The sequence below is a fragment of the Danio rerio genome, chromosome 5 (genome assembly GCF_052040795.2).
Source record: "Danio rerio strain M-AB ecotype USA chromosome 5, GRCz13ab, whole genome shotgun sequence".
NCBI lineage: Eukaryota > Metazoa > Chordata > Actinopteri > Cypriniformes > Danionidae > Danio > Danio rerio.
In genome coordinates this window covers 9,795,132-9,811,171 of record NC_141025.1, presented here as the reverse complement: position 1 = coordinate 9,811,171, position 16,040 = coordinate 9,795,132, and the positions used below count along the sequence as shown (strand labels likewise).

Genomic DNA, 16,040 nt, shown 5'->3' with positions numbered 1-16,040 from the left:
TGTGTTTGGACTGTGGGGGAAACCCACGCGAACAAGGGGACAACATGCAAACTCCACATAGAAATGCCAAGTGACCCAGTCGCGGCTCGACCCAGCGACCTTCTTGCTGTGGGGTGACAGTGCTAACCACTGAGCCACCGTGACACCCTAAAGGGAATGTTCACCATTCGGTAATTTTTTACTCACCCTTGACTTTTTGTTTCTGGTATATACTGAGACATATATATATATATATATATATATATATATATATATATATGGTGGCACAGTAGGTAGTGCTGTCGCCTCACAGCAAGAAGGTTGCTGGTTCGAGCTTCGGCTGGGTCAGTTGGCGTTTCTGTGTGGAGTTTGCATGTTCTCCGCATGTTCGCGGTAGGTTTCCTCCGGGTGCTCCGGTTTCCCCCACAGTCCTACATGCCCTACAGGTGAATTGGGTAAGCTAAATTGTCCAAATTGTATAAGTGTGTATGGATGTTTCCCAGAGATGGGTTGCAGCTGGAAGGGCATCCGCTGCGTAAATCATATGCTGGATAAGTTGGCGGTTCATTCTGCTGTGCTGTGGCGACCCCAGATTAATAAAGAGACTAAACTGAAACGAAAATGAATATATATATATATATATATATATATATATATATATATATATATATATATATATAGTTTTTTTGTAATATGTTGACTATTGCAGATGAATGTATGAGAACATTTATGCTGTTTTAGTAAATAGTTGTTGTTTTTTTTTGTAAAAGCAATAAAATAGTTCAATTAATGATCAATCTAGACGATGTAGTAAGCAGTTCTGTTTGGTTAACTTGCTAAAAAGAGCCTTCATTCACTGACATTGACCTGCTCCATTTCAAGAGGACGTCACCATCGTTTTTTTTTTTGTAGCTAGTTGTTTTTGATTGTGAAAGGTAAAAGTAATAAAATAATTAAAAATATAAAGGAAGTAAATATAAAGGAATAAATAAAAAAAATGTAAATAAAATAATAAAATATCAAACAAGCAACTAAAAATAAACAAACAATTAATCTAGATGATGAAGAAAGCAGTTCCGTCTGGTCAACTTGCTAAAAAGAGCCTTCATTCACTGACATTGACATTTCAAGCAGACGTCACCATCAAGCAAAAGCTTAGCGGATGATGGCATTTAAGTTCAACTGTTAGCTCCTTATAGACAGCATTACAGCCTTGGCGCTGCCTCCCGCCTGGCTCATTAAGCCCAAATACAGCAGACTTAACTTTTAGCAAAGCCTTCGAGATTTCCAAGCTGCACAGTTGCAGCTATCCTCCCATAGGAGGAGGAGGAGGATAGCGGAGCGTTGAGAGAATGTTTACCTACCAGAAAAACCGTAGCCAGAGCCTCTTCCCGAACTGCAAACTAGCAAACTCCGAATCCACCGACGACATCCTTCCGTTCGCCAAAAAGGGTCTGCTGAAACACTGGAGATCTTTAAACGAACTGCAGGAGGATATCTACAACGTGTTTGATGATGTCTACGAAGAGGAGGTTCAAAGACACGCAGAGCCTACGTTATGGTTTACCAGCACATCGCCCAGTAGAAACTGCACATTAAATCTCAACGTTGGAGGAAAGTCCTACAGGATCACCTATAAGATGGCAGCCAGATACCCGCAAACCAGACTTGGTCGATTGGCGATGTCCACAGACCTCAACATGAAGATGGATCTCTGCGATGACTATGTGGTGAAGGATAATGAGTATTTCTTCGACCGAGATCCAGACGTCTTCAACAGCATCTTCAACTTTTACAGGACCGGCGTGCTTTGGATTAAAGACGAACTCTGTCCGAGGAATTTCCTGGAGGAGATCAGCTATTGGGGCGTCCGTATCAAATACTCACAAAGATGCTGTCGGATCCTGCTGGAGGAAAAAAACGACGAATTGTGCGAGCAACTCAAGGTTCAGAAGGAGCTGGAACGAGAGCTGGAGATCGAGGAGAACGAAGAAGCGTTTGATGATATGATTCTAGGCGAGAGCAGACGGTCGCTTTGGGACTTCATGGAGAAACCGTTTTCTTCGATTCCAGCGAAGCTAATGGCGGTCACATCAAGTATGTTCGTGCTGATTTCGTTGGTCACAATGACGTTGAGCACTGTTGAAGAAATGGAGAACATTGAATCTGAAGGAAAGAATTATGGAGAGTTTGTTGAGAATCTATGCATCACCTTCTTCACAATTGAGTATCTTCTGCGTGTAATTTCGACGCCAGATATCTGTCGCTTCTTTAAGAGCATGCTGAACGCTGTTGACCTCATGGCCATACTACCACAAATTCTCCAGTTCATGCTTGAGAACTTTGAAACCTTCGGATCTAGGAATCAAAGCGCTGATATGGAGACTGTGGGGCAGGTGGGAAAGGTGGGACAGGTGCTGCGGATCATGCGCCTCTTGCGAATCTTTCGGGTCTTGAAATTGGCACGTCACTCTACGGGACTGCGGGCATTTGGGTTTACACTGAAGCAGTGCTATCAGCAGGTGGGATGTCTGTTTCTCTTCATTGCGATGGGGATCTTCACGTTCTCAGCCATGGTTTATTCGGTCGAATATGACGTCCCTAAAACCAACTTTACCAGTATTCCTCATTCGTGGTGGTGGGCTTCTGTAAGTAAACTTTCTACTTATGTAAATCATAGAAATGTGATACTGTTACTGTTGATTTGTTGAAATGCTTCTTCTTGGAGATTATGGAGGAGTTACTCAAGCTGATGTCCTCTGAAAGCACTTTCCTATTTCTGTGGACAACACAATAGAAGATTTTTAAGCCAGTAATATTCAGGTTACAGTAGTAGAAGTAATTGAGTGGGTAGCATGATTGCCTTACAGCAAGAAGGTCACTGGTTCGAGCCTCAGCTGGGTCAGTTGGTATTTCTGTGTTTAGTTTGCATGTTCTCCCCGTGTTCACCTGAGTTTCCACCGGGTGCTCCGGTTTCCCCCACTGTCCAAACACATGTGATATAGGTGAATTGAATAAGCTAAATTGTCCGTAGTGTATGAGGCCCCGTTTACACTAGTGCGTTTTAGTTTTAAAACGGCGTTTTAGAATGAAAACGATCCGCGTCCACACTCGCGTTTTACCCAGCGTTTCTGAACTGCTCTCCGTCCACACCAAAACGCTGAAAACGCACATCACGTGACCACACAGACACTCTCGGGCAAGCGCTGCAGCCCATCTACCCAGATGAGAGCTGTGCTGGTCGGACTTCTCATCAAGCATCTCCCGCTGGATCTAATCTCACTATATTTATTAAACGGGATATTTCATTCATCTTGTTGTCTTTATCTAACGACATATTCCCTGACTTTGGTCATAGGAATCTATTACTTTTTCTCAGGTAACGTGTTTTGGCTGAATGCAAAAGATAAGTTAATGATTAATGTAACCATGTAGCCTATTCTGTATATTGACTGATCGCTTGCCTTTAATTCCTATAATGTATAAACTTATTGTATGTTATACTTTTATAATGGCCATTATCGATTATTAAAACTGATATTCAGCAAAAGAGAGGGTGTGTTTCGTATTTTCACTGAAATTGAAAGGAGGCAGTAATGTTATCGGCTCTCTTTTGTTATAAATATCCACACCGTGAAGATGACGCTCATATATGCAGCACGACGCCTCAACATTTCTGCTGTCTGTTAAGTTGCTAATATTAAAATGAAAATAGGCAGTTCCTTAAATCATCTTTACATTTTATTGTTGAGAAAGTGAAACAACGCAGCCAGGGTGATGTGAATGAAGTTATAAAGTACACTGTTCCCTTTGAAGATTTACCCGTGTCCTCGGTATAGTCTGCTTTTCCATATCAAACTGAGAAGAAGAGATGCAGCCTTGATCAAACTTGTGAAGTCTGAACTTACAAGGAGAGGATGCAGGACTGAACTGTGTGTGTTAGGCTACTTAATATTGAGGAAAAGCCCCAATCAGAGAGGCGAATGTCTGCAGCCCCGCCTCCGTTTTCAGATGTCTCTGTTTTCCATCATCCACACTGAGACGGAGCTGCAGCGTTTCAGAATGAAAACGGCCTCTCCAGCGTTTTCGAAACGCTCCGTTTTCGGCGCTCGAGAACTCCGGCGTAGTGTGGACGGTTGGCGTAACCGTAGCAAAACTTATGCGTTTTCAAACTAAAACGCATTAGTGTAAACGGGGCCTGAGTGTGAATGAGTGTGTATAGATGTTTTCCAGTGATGGGTTGCAGCTGGAAGGGCATCCGCTGCGTAAAACATATGCTGAATAAGTTGGAAGTTCATTCCGCTGTTGCAACCCCAGATTAATAAAGGGACTAAGACGAAAAGAGAAAGAATGAATGAATGAACCATAACATCTTACTACATTCATGCCTTTTGGTTGCATTTAGAAGACTAGAGCTGGACATTAATACACATTTTTAGAATCTACAATTATTTAAGCTATTAAAAAACTTAAAAACATAAAATCAACCAATGCTGGAGCTGTATTAATGCTAAAAACTACATTACTCAGTATCCTGCAGAGAATTCAAAAATGCTATATTGCAACAAAGCAGTGCCAAAATAACTTTTTAATGCCTACCTACTCCAATGATGCATTGCAAATAACATAATTGAAACATTATTCTTTGATTGGAAAGATGTGTTAAACTGTTGATCTGTATAATATTTACAGTTATGTTTAATATTAATAAGAAGATTATTTTCTGGATCAATATTATCCTCCATGTCTTGCAGAGCATTTTATGTTCTGTATATACAAAGTTATCTCGTTCTGTCATAAATTCTCATTAATAGTATTTATCCAACTCGAACAAGAACAATAATCCTTGTAGATTGAATCAATTTAAATTAAGTTTCACTGTATACCACCAGAGCATATCACCAAAGTTTTATTGATACACTATATTACCGTGATACTTTTGACATGAAACATTATTATTGCTGTTTAAACATTATACAACATTCTGCAATATATTGTAATTTATCACCTTTACAACTTTAAATTATGTCCTCGAATAAAACATTTTGGCAACACCTGTTTTAACTTAACAGAAACATTTGTCAGTTTTGTTTTTCTCAATTCAGTGTTATTGCTGCAGTGCAAAATTGGATTGTCAAGCAAATTATTTTACTAATTTAAGGTGACCCCACTGACCTCACTAGAACTACCACCACTATCATTTCTCTTAATTTTCTTGTGGGCTTAGTCCCTTTATTAATCTGGGATCGCCACAGCGGAATGAACTGCCAACTTATCCAGCACATTTTTACACAGCGGATGCCCTTCCAGCCGCAACCCATCTCTGGGAAAAATTCACACACTACGGACAATTTAGCCTACCCAATTCATCTTTACCGCATGTCTTTGGACTGTGGGGGAAACCGGAGCACCCTGAGGAAACCCTGCGTTCGCGAGGAACATGCAAACTCCACACAGAAATGCCAACTGACCCAGCCGAGGCTCGAACCTACGACCCAGCGACCTTTTTGCTGTGAGGCGACAGCACTACTGCGTCGCCTATCACCACTATATTTTGTGAAATTTATTCAGTGGAAGGAACCACCTAAGGGGAAACTGGAGCACCTGGAGGAAACCCATGCCAAGACAGAGAGAACATGCAAACCCCACACAGAAATGCCAACTGGCCTAGCTGGGACTCGAACCATCGACCTTCTGACTGTGAGGCGACAGTGCTAATTATTGAGCCACTGTGCCACCCTATCTGTGAAATAGATTTTATTATTAAAATAAATAGTATTATATTATATTACCAATGTATTGACACGGCTGGATCAGTTGGCAATCCTGTGTGGAGTTTGCATGTTCTCCCTGTGTTGACGCGGGTTTTCTCTGGGTTCTCTGGTTTCCCCCACAGGTCCATGTGGTATAGGTGAATAGGGTAGGCTAAATTGTCTGCAGCAGATGTGTGAATGAGTGTGTATGGATGTTTCCCAGTGATGGGTTGCAGCTGGAAAGGCATCCGCTGCATAAAACATATTCTGGATAAGTTGTCGGTTCATTAACAGCGGTTAATTCCCCTAATTAATAAAGGGGACTAAGTTGAAAGGAAAATGAATGAATGATATAGTTTGAGTAAATAATGGCAGAATTATTATTTTATATATATATATATATATATATATATATATATATATATATATATATATATTATAATTATAATCCTTGTACCAATATCTAAAGTGGCCGAAAGAGCTTAACATGCTGCAGTTAAAGAAAACACATGCAATTACAACTAACACCAACAAATCAAGATAATATCCTCATCGGTTTGACAGCATACGTTTTGCAAATCCTCAAAATGCAAACAAATTAAGAAAACACAACGCATTTTCTCACAACGCATGGAAATTGTAGGAACATACTTTAGCGGAGTCTCAAGGGGACCCAAAAATGTGACAGACCTGGCTAGGATTTGCATATTGTGCTGTGACTATTTCTCAGTGAAGTAGTAGGTGATCGTTTTTTTGTTTATTTTAACATCCGGATTGCATCGTTGCCTTGTGTTTTGTATATTAACAGCCTAATGAACCAAAAACCTAAATAGCAAGGTCCATCTAGAACTGGACGATATTGCAAAAATGTATATTTTTGTTTAGTATTTATAAGTTGCCTCTTGGCCAGATTATGAGTAAATATGGCTTGGGGTATCACTGCTATGCTGATGACACTCAAATCTATGTTAGTGCTCGCCCTAATCTTAACGCTGCTACGTCAGTTCAATCTGCCTGTCTTTTAGAAATTAAATCTTGGATGAGTCAAAACTTCCTTAAATTAAACAGTTCCAAAACTGAGGTCTTTTTAATTGGCACCCCTACTAAGGTTAGCCAGCACAAGGATTTTACACTATCTTCTAATAATGTTTAACTGTCTCCATCTACCCAGGTGCGTAATCTTGGGCTGCTCTTTGATGCACAGCTCAGTTTCAACTCCCACTTCAAACACTTAACAAAAACCGCCTTCTTTCATCTCCGCAATATTGCACGGATCAGACCATTTCTCTCACGACCTGATGCAGAGAGGCTTATCCAAACCATCATCACATCACGTCTTGATTTTTGTAATTTACTTTTTGGGGGTTTACCTACAAGTTCTCTCAGAAGACTACAGTATATACAAAATTCCGCTGCACGGGTTCTGACACACACATCATCACGCCACCATATTACTCCTGTGCTACAACAATTAAACTGGCTTCCTTTTCGATCACGGATTGTTTTTAAGACCTTGGGCTCTATTTTGACGGTCCATGCGCAGAGCGCAAAACGCAGGGCGCAAACGCTTTCAGGGCGTGTCAGAACGCATTTTTGCTAATTTACGGATGGGAAAATCCGCTTTGCGCCATGGCGCATGGTCTAAAAGGGTTGAGTTTATTTTCTTAATGAGTTATAGGTGTGTTTTGAGAATAAACCAATTAGAGTCTCATTCCCTTTAAGAGTCAGCTGCGTCGCGCCAAGAGCACATTCACTATTTACAGGACGCAAAGTAAGTCTAAGTGGAAAAACTGAGCATTTCACAAGCAAACAGTTAACAGTTTTTTAACAGAAAACTGTTAAACAGAGCATCTACTGCGTGAGAATGAGAGATAATGGATCACTTTCGCTCTTGGATAGGGAAACCTTTACGCACAGACATCAATTAGTATATAAATAAATGATTTTGTTTGTTAAGAGCAAATATTCGTCTCAAAACTATTTCTAAATTCAGTTCTAATTTCCAGCAAACGAATAAATGAACAACAATAATGAAGTGTGGTCAAAAACCTGAGTTATATCCTAAAACACATGCTGTGCCCCATATGGTCTAAAACCTGACAGGTGGGCAAATCTAAGCTTGTTTTTAATAAAACAAATATAAATATGGATATAATAAATAATACTGCTAATGAATGAACTGAAAAAGCCCCCGAGATAAGGAAGACAGTGATTTTTCATATTTATGTAGGCTAGAAAATAATATTTTTTGTAATATTTTAATCCTTTATATTTATATCCTATATCTATCCTTATTATATCCTTAATATTTACATTGTTTCATATGTAAAGATATTTGCCTATTGCTCTCTTGTGCGTATTAAGCATTAAGCCACGGTGTAAACTTAAGACCATGGGTGGGAGGGCTTTCTCACACAGTGCGCCTAAGCTTTGGAATGCACTACCCATCAGCATTAGGAATGCCGCATCTCTGGACTGTTTTAAGAAACATCTTAAGACTCACCTTTTTAGCATTGCTTTTAACTTAGGATGATCATTTCGTTAACTTTTTATTCTATTATATGGTTCATATTTTTATTGTTTTATTGCATCTTTTATTGTGGTGTTGTTTTGCTTGCCTTGTGTTGCTAGTATTTTGTCTGTAGCACTTTGAGTTTAAGAAAAGCCCATTACAAATGAAATGTATTATTATTATATCACGATATATTTCTTAATTTCGGTCGATACAATATAATTCCGATATCGATATGGACAATAATAAAAAGCCAGGAAAAAACTGGCAAGACTGCACACAATGGATGTCAGTACCCATAAATGTCTGCAGACAGAATTAGCAAAGTCTATAATAACATCCAGGCTCTTATAACTTTTTTTAACTTTAAATAAAAACATTACAAAAAAATGAATGTTCACTTTTTATTTGTATTTAGTCTTTACGAACAAGAAATGTGAAATAAACTATCAAATAAATAAAACTCTCAGACTCCAAAATGAATGTCTAATAACTATAGAATATTAATGATGATGAGAATGACAATAATAGTAACAATGAATTACATTTCTCATTATCATGCTGCTTTGAATGTGCTTGGTTGTGAGATATCTGCTATAAAAAGTCTGTTACTTTATAAAAAATAAATTGAGGGTTTGCATCAAACACAAATGAAGCATTGCATTAAGAAATATTTATTTTATACTATTGTTTTTATATGCATGTCAATTTAATAATATATCTGCTACAAAACAAACAAAAGCCTATAATAATACGTTCAATTCAATGCTGAAAGCTGCAAAGCAGTCATCAGTAACTCATTTATTTATTCATTTTCTTGTCGGCTTAGTCCCTTTATTAATCCGGGGTCGCCACAGCAAAATGAATCGCCAACTTATTTAGCAAGCTTTTACACAGCTGATACACTTCCATCCGCAACCCATCTCTGGGAAACATCCACACAAACATTCACAACGGACAATTTAGCTCACCCAATTCACCTGTACAGCATGTGTTCGGACTGTGGGGGAAATCGGAGCACCTGGAGGAAACCCATGTGAACGCAAGGAGAAAATGCAAACTCCACACAGAAATGCCAACTGAGCCGAGGCTCGACCCAGCGACCTTTTTGCTGTGAGGCGACAGCACTACCTACTGTGCCACTGCTTCGCCTCATCAGTAACTAAATAGCTAAATAATATACACCTCAAGAAAGTAAAGTCTCATTTCTATAAGTCTTTGAAAGTTTTGATTTCGGTTTGTGTCATTTTAAATGCTCAGTCTTGTTATGAGCTGATCTTCATTTTTCTGTGTTTGTGGAAAGCAGGCGAGTCAGCCGGACCAATATATGAGCAGGCAGAGCAGGATTCTCGCGATGACCACCGGCGCAATACTGCTCTTTGTTATGAGTCGCAGTTTCAGTGTAAACTTGGTAAAGGCGAGCTTCTTTAGCGATGATGTGTACAGTATTAGATTTTACATTTAGCGGACATTTGCGCTGAACACTCAACGCATCAAGATTCGGGCACCTTCTCCGAATTCTCCTCGATTGATCTCAGCTGGCGGATCAACATCCACCACAGGTCATGATCGCTCTCATCTGCGCCATTATTTGTAACTTTAGGTAGGGTTTGGGAACTTGTGTACTTTTCACTCTTCCGCCATTTGCATTTCCCGTGGTCACAAAAGCTCCCTGTCCTGTGACAGCAGAAAGCCTTGAGTGATTGACAGCTAATATTAACCAATATAGCGGCTGGGAAGACTGATTCAGCACATTAAACAAAATTAAAACAGGTCAAACTACAACCATTATATGCAGTCGCACAAATGCTCCCAGATATATTATGAGGTCGCATAGATTAAATTTCGGACACATATGCGACCAAAATGGTCGCAATTTCGAGCCTTGTATATATATGCAAATTTATATCGAAATACCGGAAATGGGTTTAAAACCCATATCACCGTTATTGAAAAAAACCTACCGTGATATATATTGATATCAAATTATTGTCCAGCTCTAGGTCCATCACATTTTTGGGTCCCCTTAAGAAAAGATCCTCATTGGTTTGACAGCATACGTGTTGCAAACCCTCAAAATGCAAACAAATTAAGAAAACCCATTGCATTTTCTCACAACACATGCAAATAGCATGAAACATAACGGAAATTTATCAAGGGGACCCAAAACTGTGACGGACCTGGCTAGGAATTACTTATTGTGCTGTGACTATTGCTCAGTTGGGTTGTGGGTGATAGTTTTTTTTTTTATTTGTATTAACATCCTGATCACATCTTTCCTTTGCATTTTGTATATTATTAGCCTTTATAACTATAACCTAAATAGCGGGGTCCGTTATATTGTTAAATATACAAATATACAAAAATGTACATTCATAAATGGAAAATAGATATAAATAGAAAACAACCACATACTGTATGTTGGGCATGATTATCACGAAGAGGGCCGAGTTTTCTACTGAACTAAAATATATTTGCCTGTCATCGAGGCGGTATATACTGTATAAGCTATTGTGTTACATGAAAAATACTATGTACTATAGTGTTTGGAAGCATCCTATATAGATAATTACTTGAATTAAAGTGTCGTGGTAATTATATTTTTGCTGTGGGATGACAAAACTGTAGTAATAAACAAATTATTCAGTTCGCTAGTTTACACTAACGTCACAGTATTTATTACAGTTTATCAGTTTACTATTAACAAAGAGTTGTACACATTAAACACTTTACTTTGTGGTTCAAAAATATGTTTATTATAAATACTATATTTTTTCCCCTATGCGGATATCTTCCAGCCATCACAAAATAACAGATAAAAGCATACAAAAGCGTGGACGCATAGTCTACATTATAAATCATTTATTTTTGTAAGGGGGAAAAGTGCTGCACAATAATAACCGTCTAGTTTTGTCGCAAGGGTTGCTTTTCTTTTTTGTTCAGTCGATGAACTTATCAATAACAAACATTCACCGCTGCTGCACATCTCCATGTTAACATTACAGTTGTTTATTCCACCAAAACGCCAGTAAAGACTATTATTGCAAAACGAGACAGATATTTCATTACAGCAATTACATGGCAGGGTATTTATATTCTCCTGGAAGTGTGGTGGTGCTTGCATCTGGTTTTTAATATAACACATTAACATATTTATACACATAGCTGGGCCTCTATAATCTTTATTGGTGCTGAAAAAATTGTGTACACATGGATGTATTGAATGAATGTTTACAAAATGCTGCCTTTTCTTCCGTTTTTCAGCCAGTTTTTTTAACTTTACCCCCTTTATGAGCTAATTTATTTCGGCCGATTTCAACAATTATAAACAACATGAAACAGAAACATTTTTGATGTTCTGATAGCGATTCCTATGTAGAAGAATCTAAGCCCTCTATTTAATGCCTAGTTCAGACTGCGTGATTTTAGCCCCGATTTTGGCTCGCCGACAGGTTTTGAGAAATCGCCGACAAATGCCTGAAATCACAGGCAAATCGCTGCTCGTGCACGTGAGTGACAATCACACAGTATGAACGATCAAAGACGCGATCTGAGAGAATCGCCGATGAGTCGCCGATGCCTGTGAGATATTTGGCGTGCTAAATATGTGGAGCTGTCGCCGATGCAAATCATGCCGTGTGAATTGAGTTTTGACTGAAAATAACATCAGCGATCGCCTACAGCCAATGAGAGAGCAGCTTTCACTTGTGTGTGCGTGTGTGTATACCTGCTGCAGGCCAGGAAGTTAAAAGCGCTCTTTTTCGGTTTATTTGGACCCACGAAATGGAGGAAAAACTAGTGGAGGTTTGACAGAACTCAGCAGCAACCGTGTCTGTTTGACGTTTCATACAGAAAGAAATTAGTTTATTATCAACGTTGAGGAGAAATGGCTAATTCCCTTTAAACCCAGGTGAGCAAACATGTACATGTTCTACATTAAAGGCTTCTTTCTTATTATGTAGTTAATAACAAAAGATAGGCTATACTACGTGTTTTTGGCTGTGAGACGTAGTTTGGACGAAGTTGTCGGCGATTCTCCCTATAGTAAAGTCATGCAATGTGAATGTCTGTCGCCGAACCATCTTGCAGTGTAAACAAAGCAGCGACGAAACGCTAGCCCAGATAGTCATGCAGTGTGAAAACATCTGTGACACGACTAGTTGGAAAATAAGTCTCGCACGTCTTCAATGACGTTACGTGAAAACACTCGATTACTACATATGTACGTTCTGTATTTTATTTATAATTACCCCCTGGCATGTGTATTTTTGTACAGTTTAATTTGTATATACTGTTCTTTAATTTGAAAAATAATGATAACAAAAAATAGCTGGGTCTGTTACGTTTTTGGGTCCCCTTAAAACATTGCATGCTATTTGCATGTGTTGTAAGAAAATGCAGCATGTTCCCTTAAATCGTTTGCGTTGTGCGAAAATGCAGTGCTTTTTTATCTTTATTTATTTTGCATTGTGAGCAGTGGTGTAAAGTAACTAATTACAAATACTTAAATGACTGTAATTGAGTAGTTTTTCTCAGGAATTGTAATTTGCTGAGTAGTTTTAAAAATGTGTACTTTTACTTTATCTTGAGTACATTTTTAGTGCGGTATCAGTACTTTTACTCCACTACTTTCCTTCAACCTGCAGTCACTACTTGAATTTTTTTTGTCTATGGGGATTAGAAAAATCAGTCCTGTGATTCCTGTCCAATCAAATCACACATTGACGGTAAATCACATCATATTGAGCTACCTCAAGACATGCGCACTTTACATTGCAGCAAACTGTTTGGAAGCATTAAAAGTGTCCAAGAAGATGTTCAAAATCTTTACACGCATTGACCCAGAGACTGTTTAGATCATGGATGCCCAAACACAGTCCTGGAGGGCCGATGTCCTTCAGATTTGAGCTCCAACTTTCATCAACACACCTGCACGGATGTTTCTAGAAAGCCTAGTATGAGATTGATAAGCTAGCCCAGGTGCGTCTAATTGAGATTGGAACTAAACTTTGCAGGATACCGGCCCTCCAGGACCGAGTATGGGCACCCCTGGTTAAAATGCATGTCACTGATGAGAAGATGATGGATATTTACTGTATGATGACCGTAATGGCCTTAAACACCCAGCAGGCACAAGACGTCAACATGCCGTTAGATTGAAATTGTACCTTAATGTCGTGGAGACGCTGCATTTTGTTTGTAAAAGGAAATCGGATTTACATCAGAACTCAACTTCTGCCCGATATCAATGTCTAACCTAAAACCAACCAAATATCAACGTCTAATGATGCTACAGCTTGACATTGTGTCGAATTTACCACTATGATGTCTATCAGATGTTGGATTATGATTGCCATACCTGACGAATAAATGTCAGTATTTGACATCAATATGATGTTGGTTTAAGATGTTGGCTCGACATTGGATTTTGGTCACTTTCTAACAACCTAAAATCAACCAAATATTAACGTCATTTGATGTCATTATTGGACAGTAAAATAATGTTGTCTGTAGACGCTGGCTAGACAATGGATTTTGATCACCTGACATCACAACCTAAATCTAACCTAATCTAACGTCTTATGACATTGTGTGCCTGCTGGGCAATAACTAAATGCACTACAGAATGTTACGTTTACACACACACACACACACATCCACAAATTACATGTAAATGCATCAACTTTTAAAAGCGTAATACTCACTACTCTTAAGTACTTTTAAAAGGGCTAATTTTCACTCTTACTTTGAGTAATATTTACAACAGATACTTTTACTCTACTCACACTACATTTTTAGGCAAGTAGTGGTGCTTTTAGTAAAGGATGCTTTTTCACTACTCTTTCCACCACTGATTTTGAGGATTTACAACACATATGCTGCCAAACCGATGAGGATCTTTTCTTAATTTGCAGGCGTTTAATGTCATTTCCATGGTATCCTGCTATCGTTTTTCGCTTTTCTACAGAAGAATGAAAGTCATATGGATTTGCAAAAACATGCGATTAAGTAAATAACGACAGAATTATAATTCTGCATCCTTGTACCTTCAATATCTTGTGTTCACAGGTCAGCATCTCGACAGTGGGCTATGGTGACATGTATCCAGAGACCCTTCTTGGCCGGATATTTGCCTTTGGCTGCATTTCCTTCGGGATCATTTTAAACGGCCTTCCGATCTCCATCCTCTTTAATAAGTTTTCCGATTACTACGCCAAACTGAAGTCCCACGAATGCCCTTCACACATGAAGAACAGAGGGAATGTTAACTTCATCCCGAGAGCCAAGAAGAAGCTGAGAGAGTGTGGCTGCATTGAAACTAATGATGACACTAATGATGACACTAATGTTTCATAGACACTAGTGAATTGAGTTTCATTGTTTTACTTTACTGAATCCTGCTGAATGAGATCATTTTTTAAAAAATGCATCTCATTTAAAAGTGCCAAATGATGTGGTTTGATTACACGAGTGATAAGTAACACTGATTTAAATGTAAAATTAAAACAAAACATTAATTCTGTTACTCCTCATCTACTCTTCCTTGTGCATTATATTATTGATTATGTAGGTTTTTTTTGGCAAGAACAAGTCTTTGGTAGTGATGCTGTGCTACATCAATAAAGCATATTTTAGCCTTTCGACACTTTCAAAATTTCTTTGTTGTCGTGTTTAACTACTGATGCTTTTATCACGATGTCAGATGACAAGATGCAAAATAGATTACTTTAACAGGCATAATAATAACTAACAGATCTTTTTGTGTATTGCTTTGTTGTGTGTGTGTGTGTGTGTGTGTGTGTGTGTATATATATATATATATATATAAATAATACTCACCGGCCACTTTATTAGGTACACCTTACTAGTACTGGGTTGGACCCTCTTTTGCCATCAGAACTGCCTTAATCCTTCATGGCAACAGATTTTGCTCCATATTGACATGATATCATCAAGCAGTTGCTGCAGATTTGTCGGCTGCATATATATGATGCAAATCTCCCGTTCCACCACATCCTGAAGGTGCTCTATTGGATTGAGTTCTGGTGACTGTGGAGGCCATTTGAGCACAGTGAACGTTCGAGGTTACAGAAGTAACCCTTCGTTCCCCGAGGAGGGGAACGGAAGTGCCATGAATGGGAGGATTCGGATCAGAAGCCGCTTATCTGGAGAGTATTGAACGGGCCAATGAATGAAATTAATTGGCAGCGTAAGCTTGCGCAGGTGTGCGACATCTGCAATTATCTCAGCATATAAGCACACCTGAAGCCAGCAGACGCCATCCTTTTAAGCTGAAGAGACTTTCAAACAGCTAAGGGACAGTCATTATGGCGACGGAATATGGCACTTCCGTTCCCCTCCTCGGGGAACGAAGGGTTACTTCTGTAACCTCGAACGTTCCCCTTCGGTTGGGGAACTTCAGTGCCATGAATGGGAGAATATGGAAAGCGCCATAATGACTGCACCTTACCAACACCCCCGATGAGGAGATAGTCAAGCAAGCGTGACGCACCCACATCATGGGGGGCGCGGTCCTCCAACGTGTCCCTGGCCCTAATTTATCCTACTTCAACAGAAGTTTTACGGATTAGATAATTTTTTGGGAAGTCGTGAGCATCTAGATAATTCTAGGAAATACGACAGTACGTTGGGAAGCGTGCAATCCCGATAGGGAGGACGCTGCGGAGGCCATCCGTTACCCAAGGGGGGGATAGATGGCAGAATTTACCTATGGACTAGCCCTAAAAAGGGGGAGTACGCATAGCAAAGAGTGGTTAGCGGAGAGGGAAGACACG

At 39.2% G+C, this 16,040-nt stretch overlaps 1 protein-coding gene across 1 annotated transcript; it reads left to right on the top strand.

Annotated features, from left to right (window-relative positions):
• The first annotated feature begins 1,306 nt into the window (after nucleotides 1-1,306).
• kcnv2b (potassium channel, subfamily V, member 2b) lies at nucleotides 1,307-14,707 on the top strand. Its single transcript, NM_001128740.1, is given in 2 exon segments — nucleotides 1,307-2,627; nucleotides 14,314-14,707. Coding segments are annotated over 2 exon segments (1,584 nt in total). The 5' UTR covers nucleotides 1,307-1,331; the 3' UTR covers nucleotides 14,602-14,707.
• Nucleotides 14,708-16,040: the final 1,333 nt, after the last annotated feature.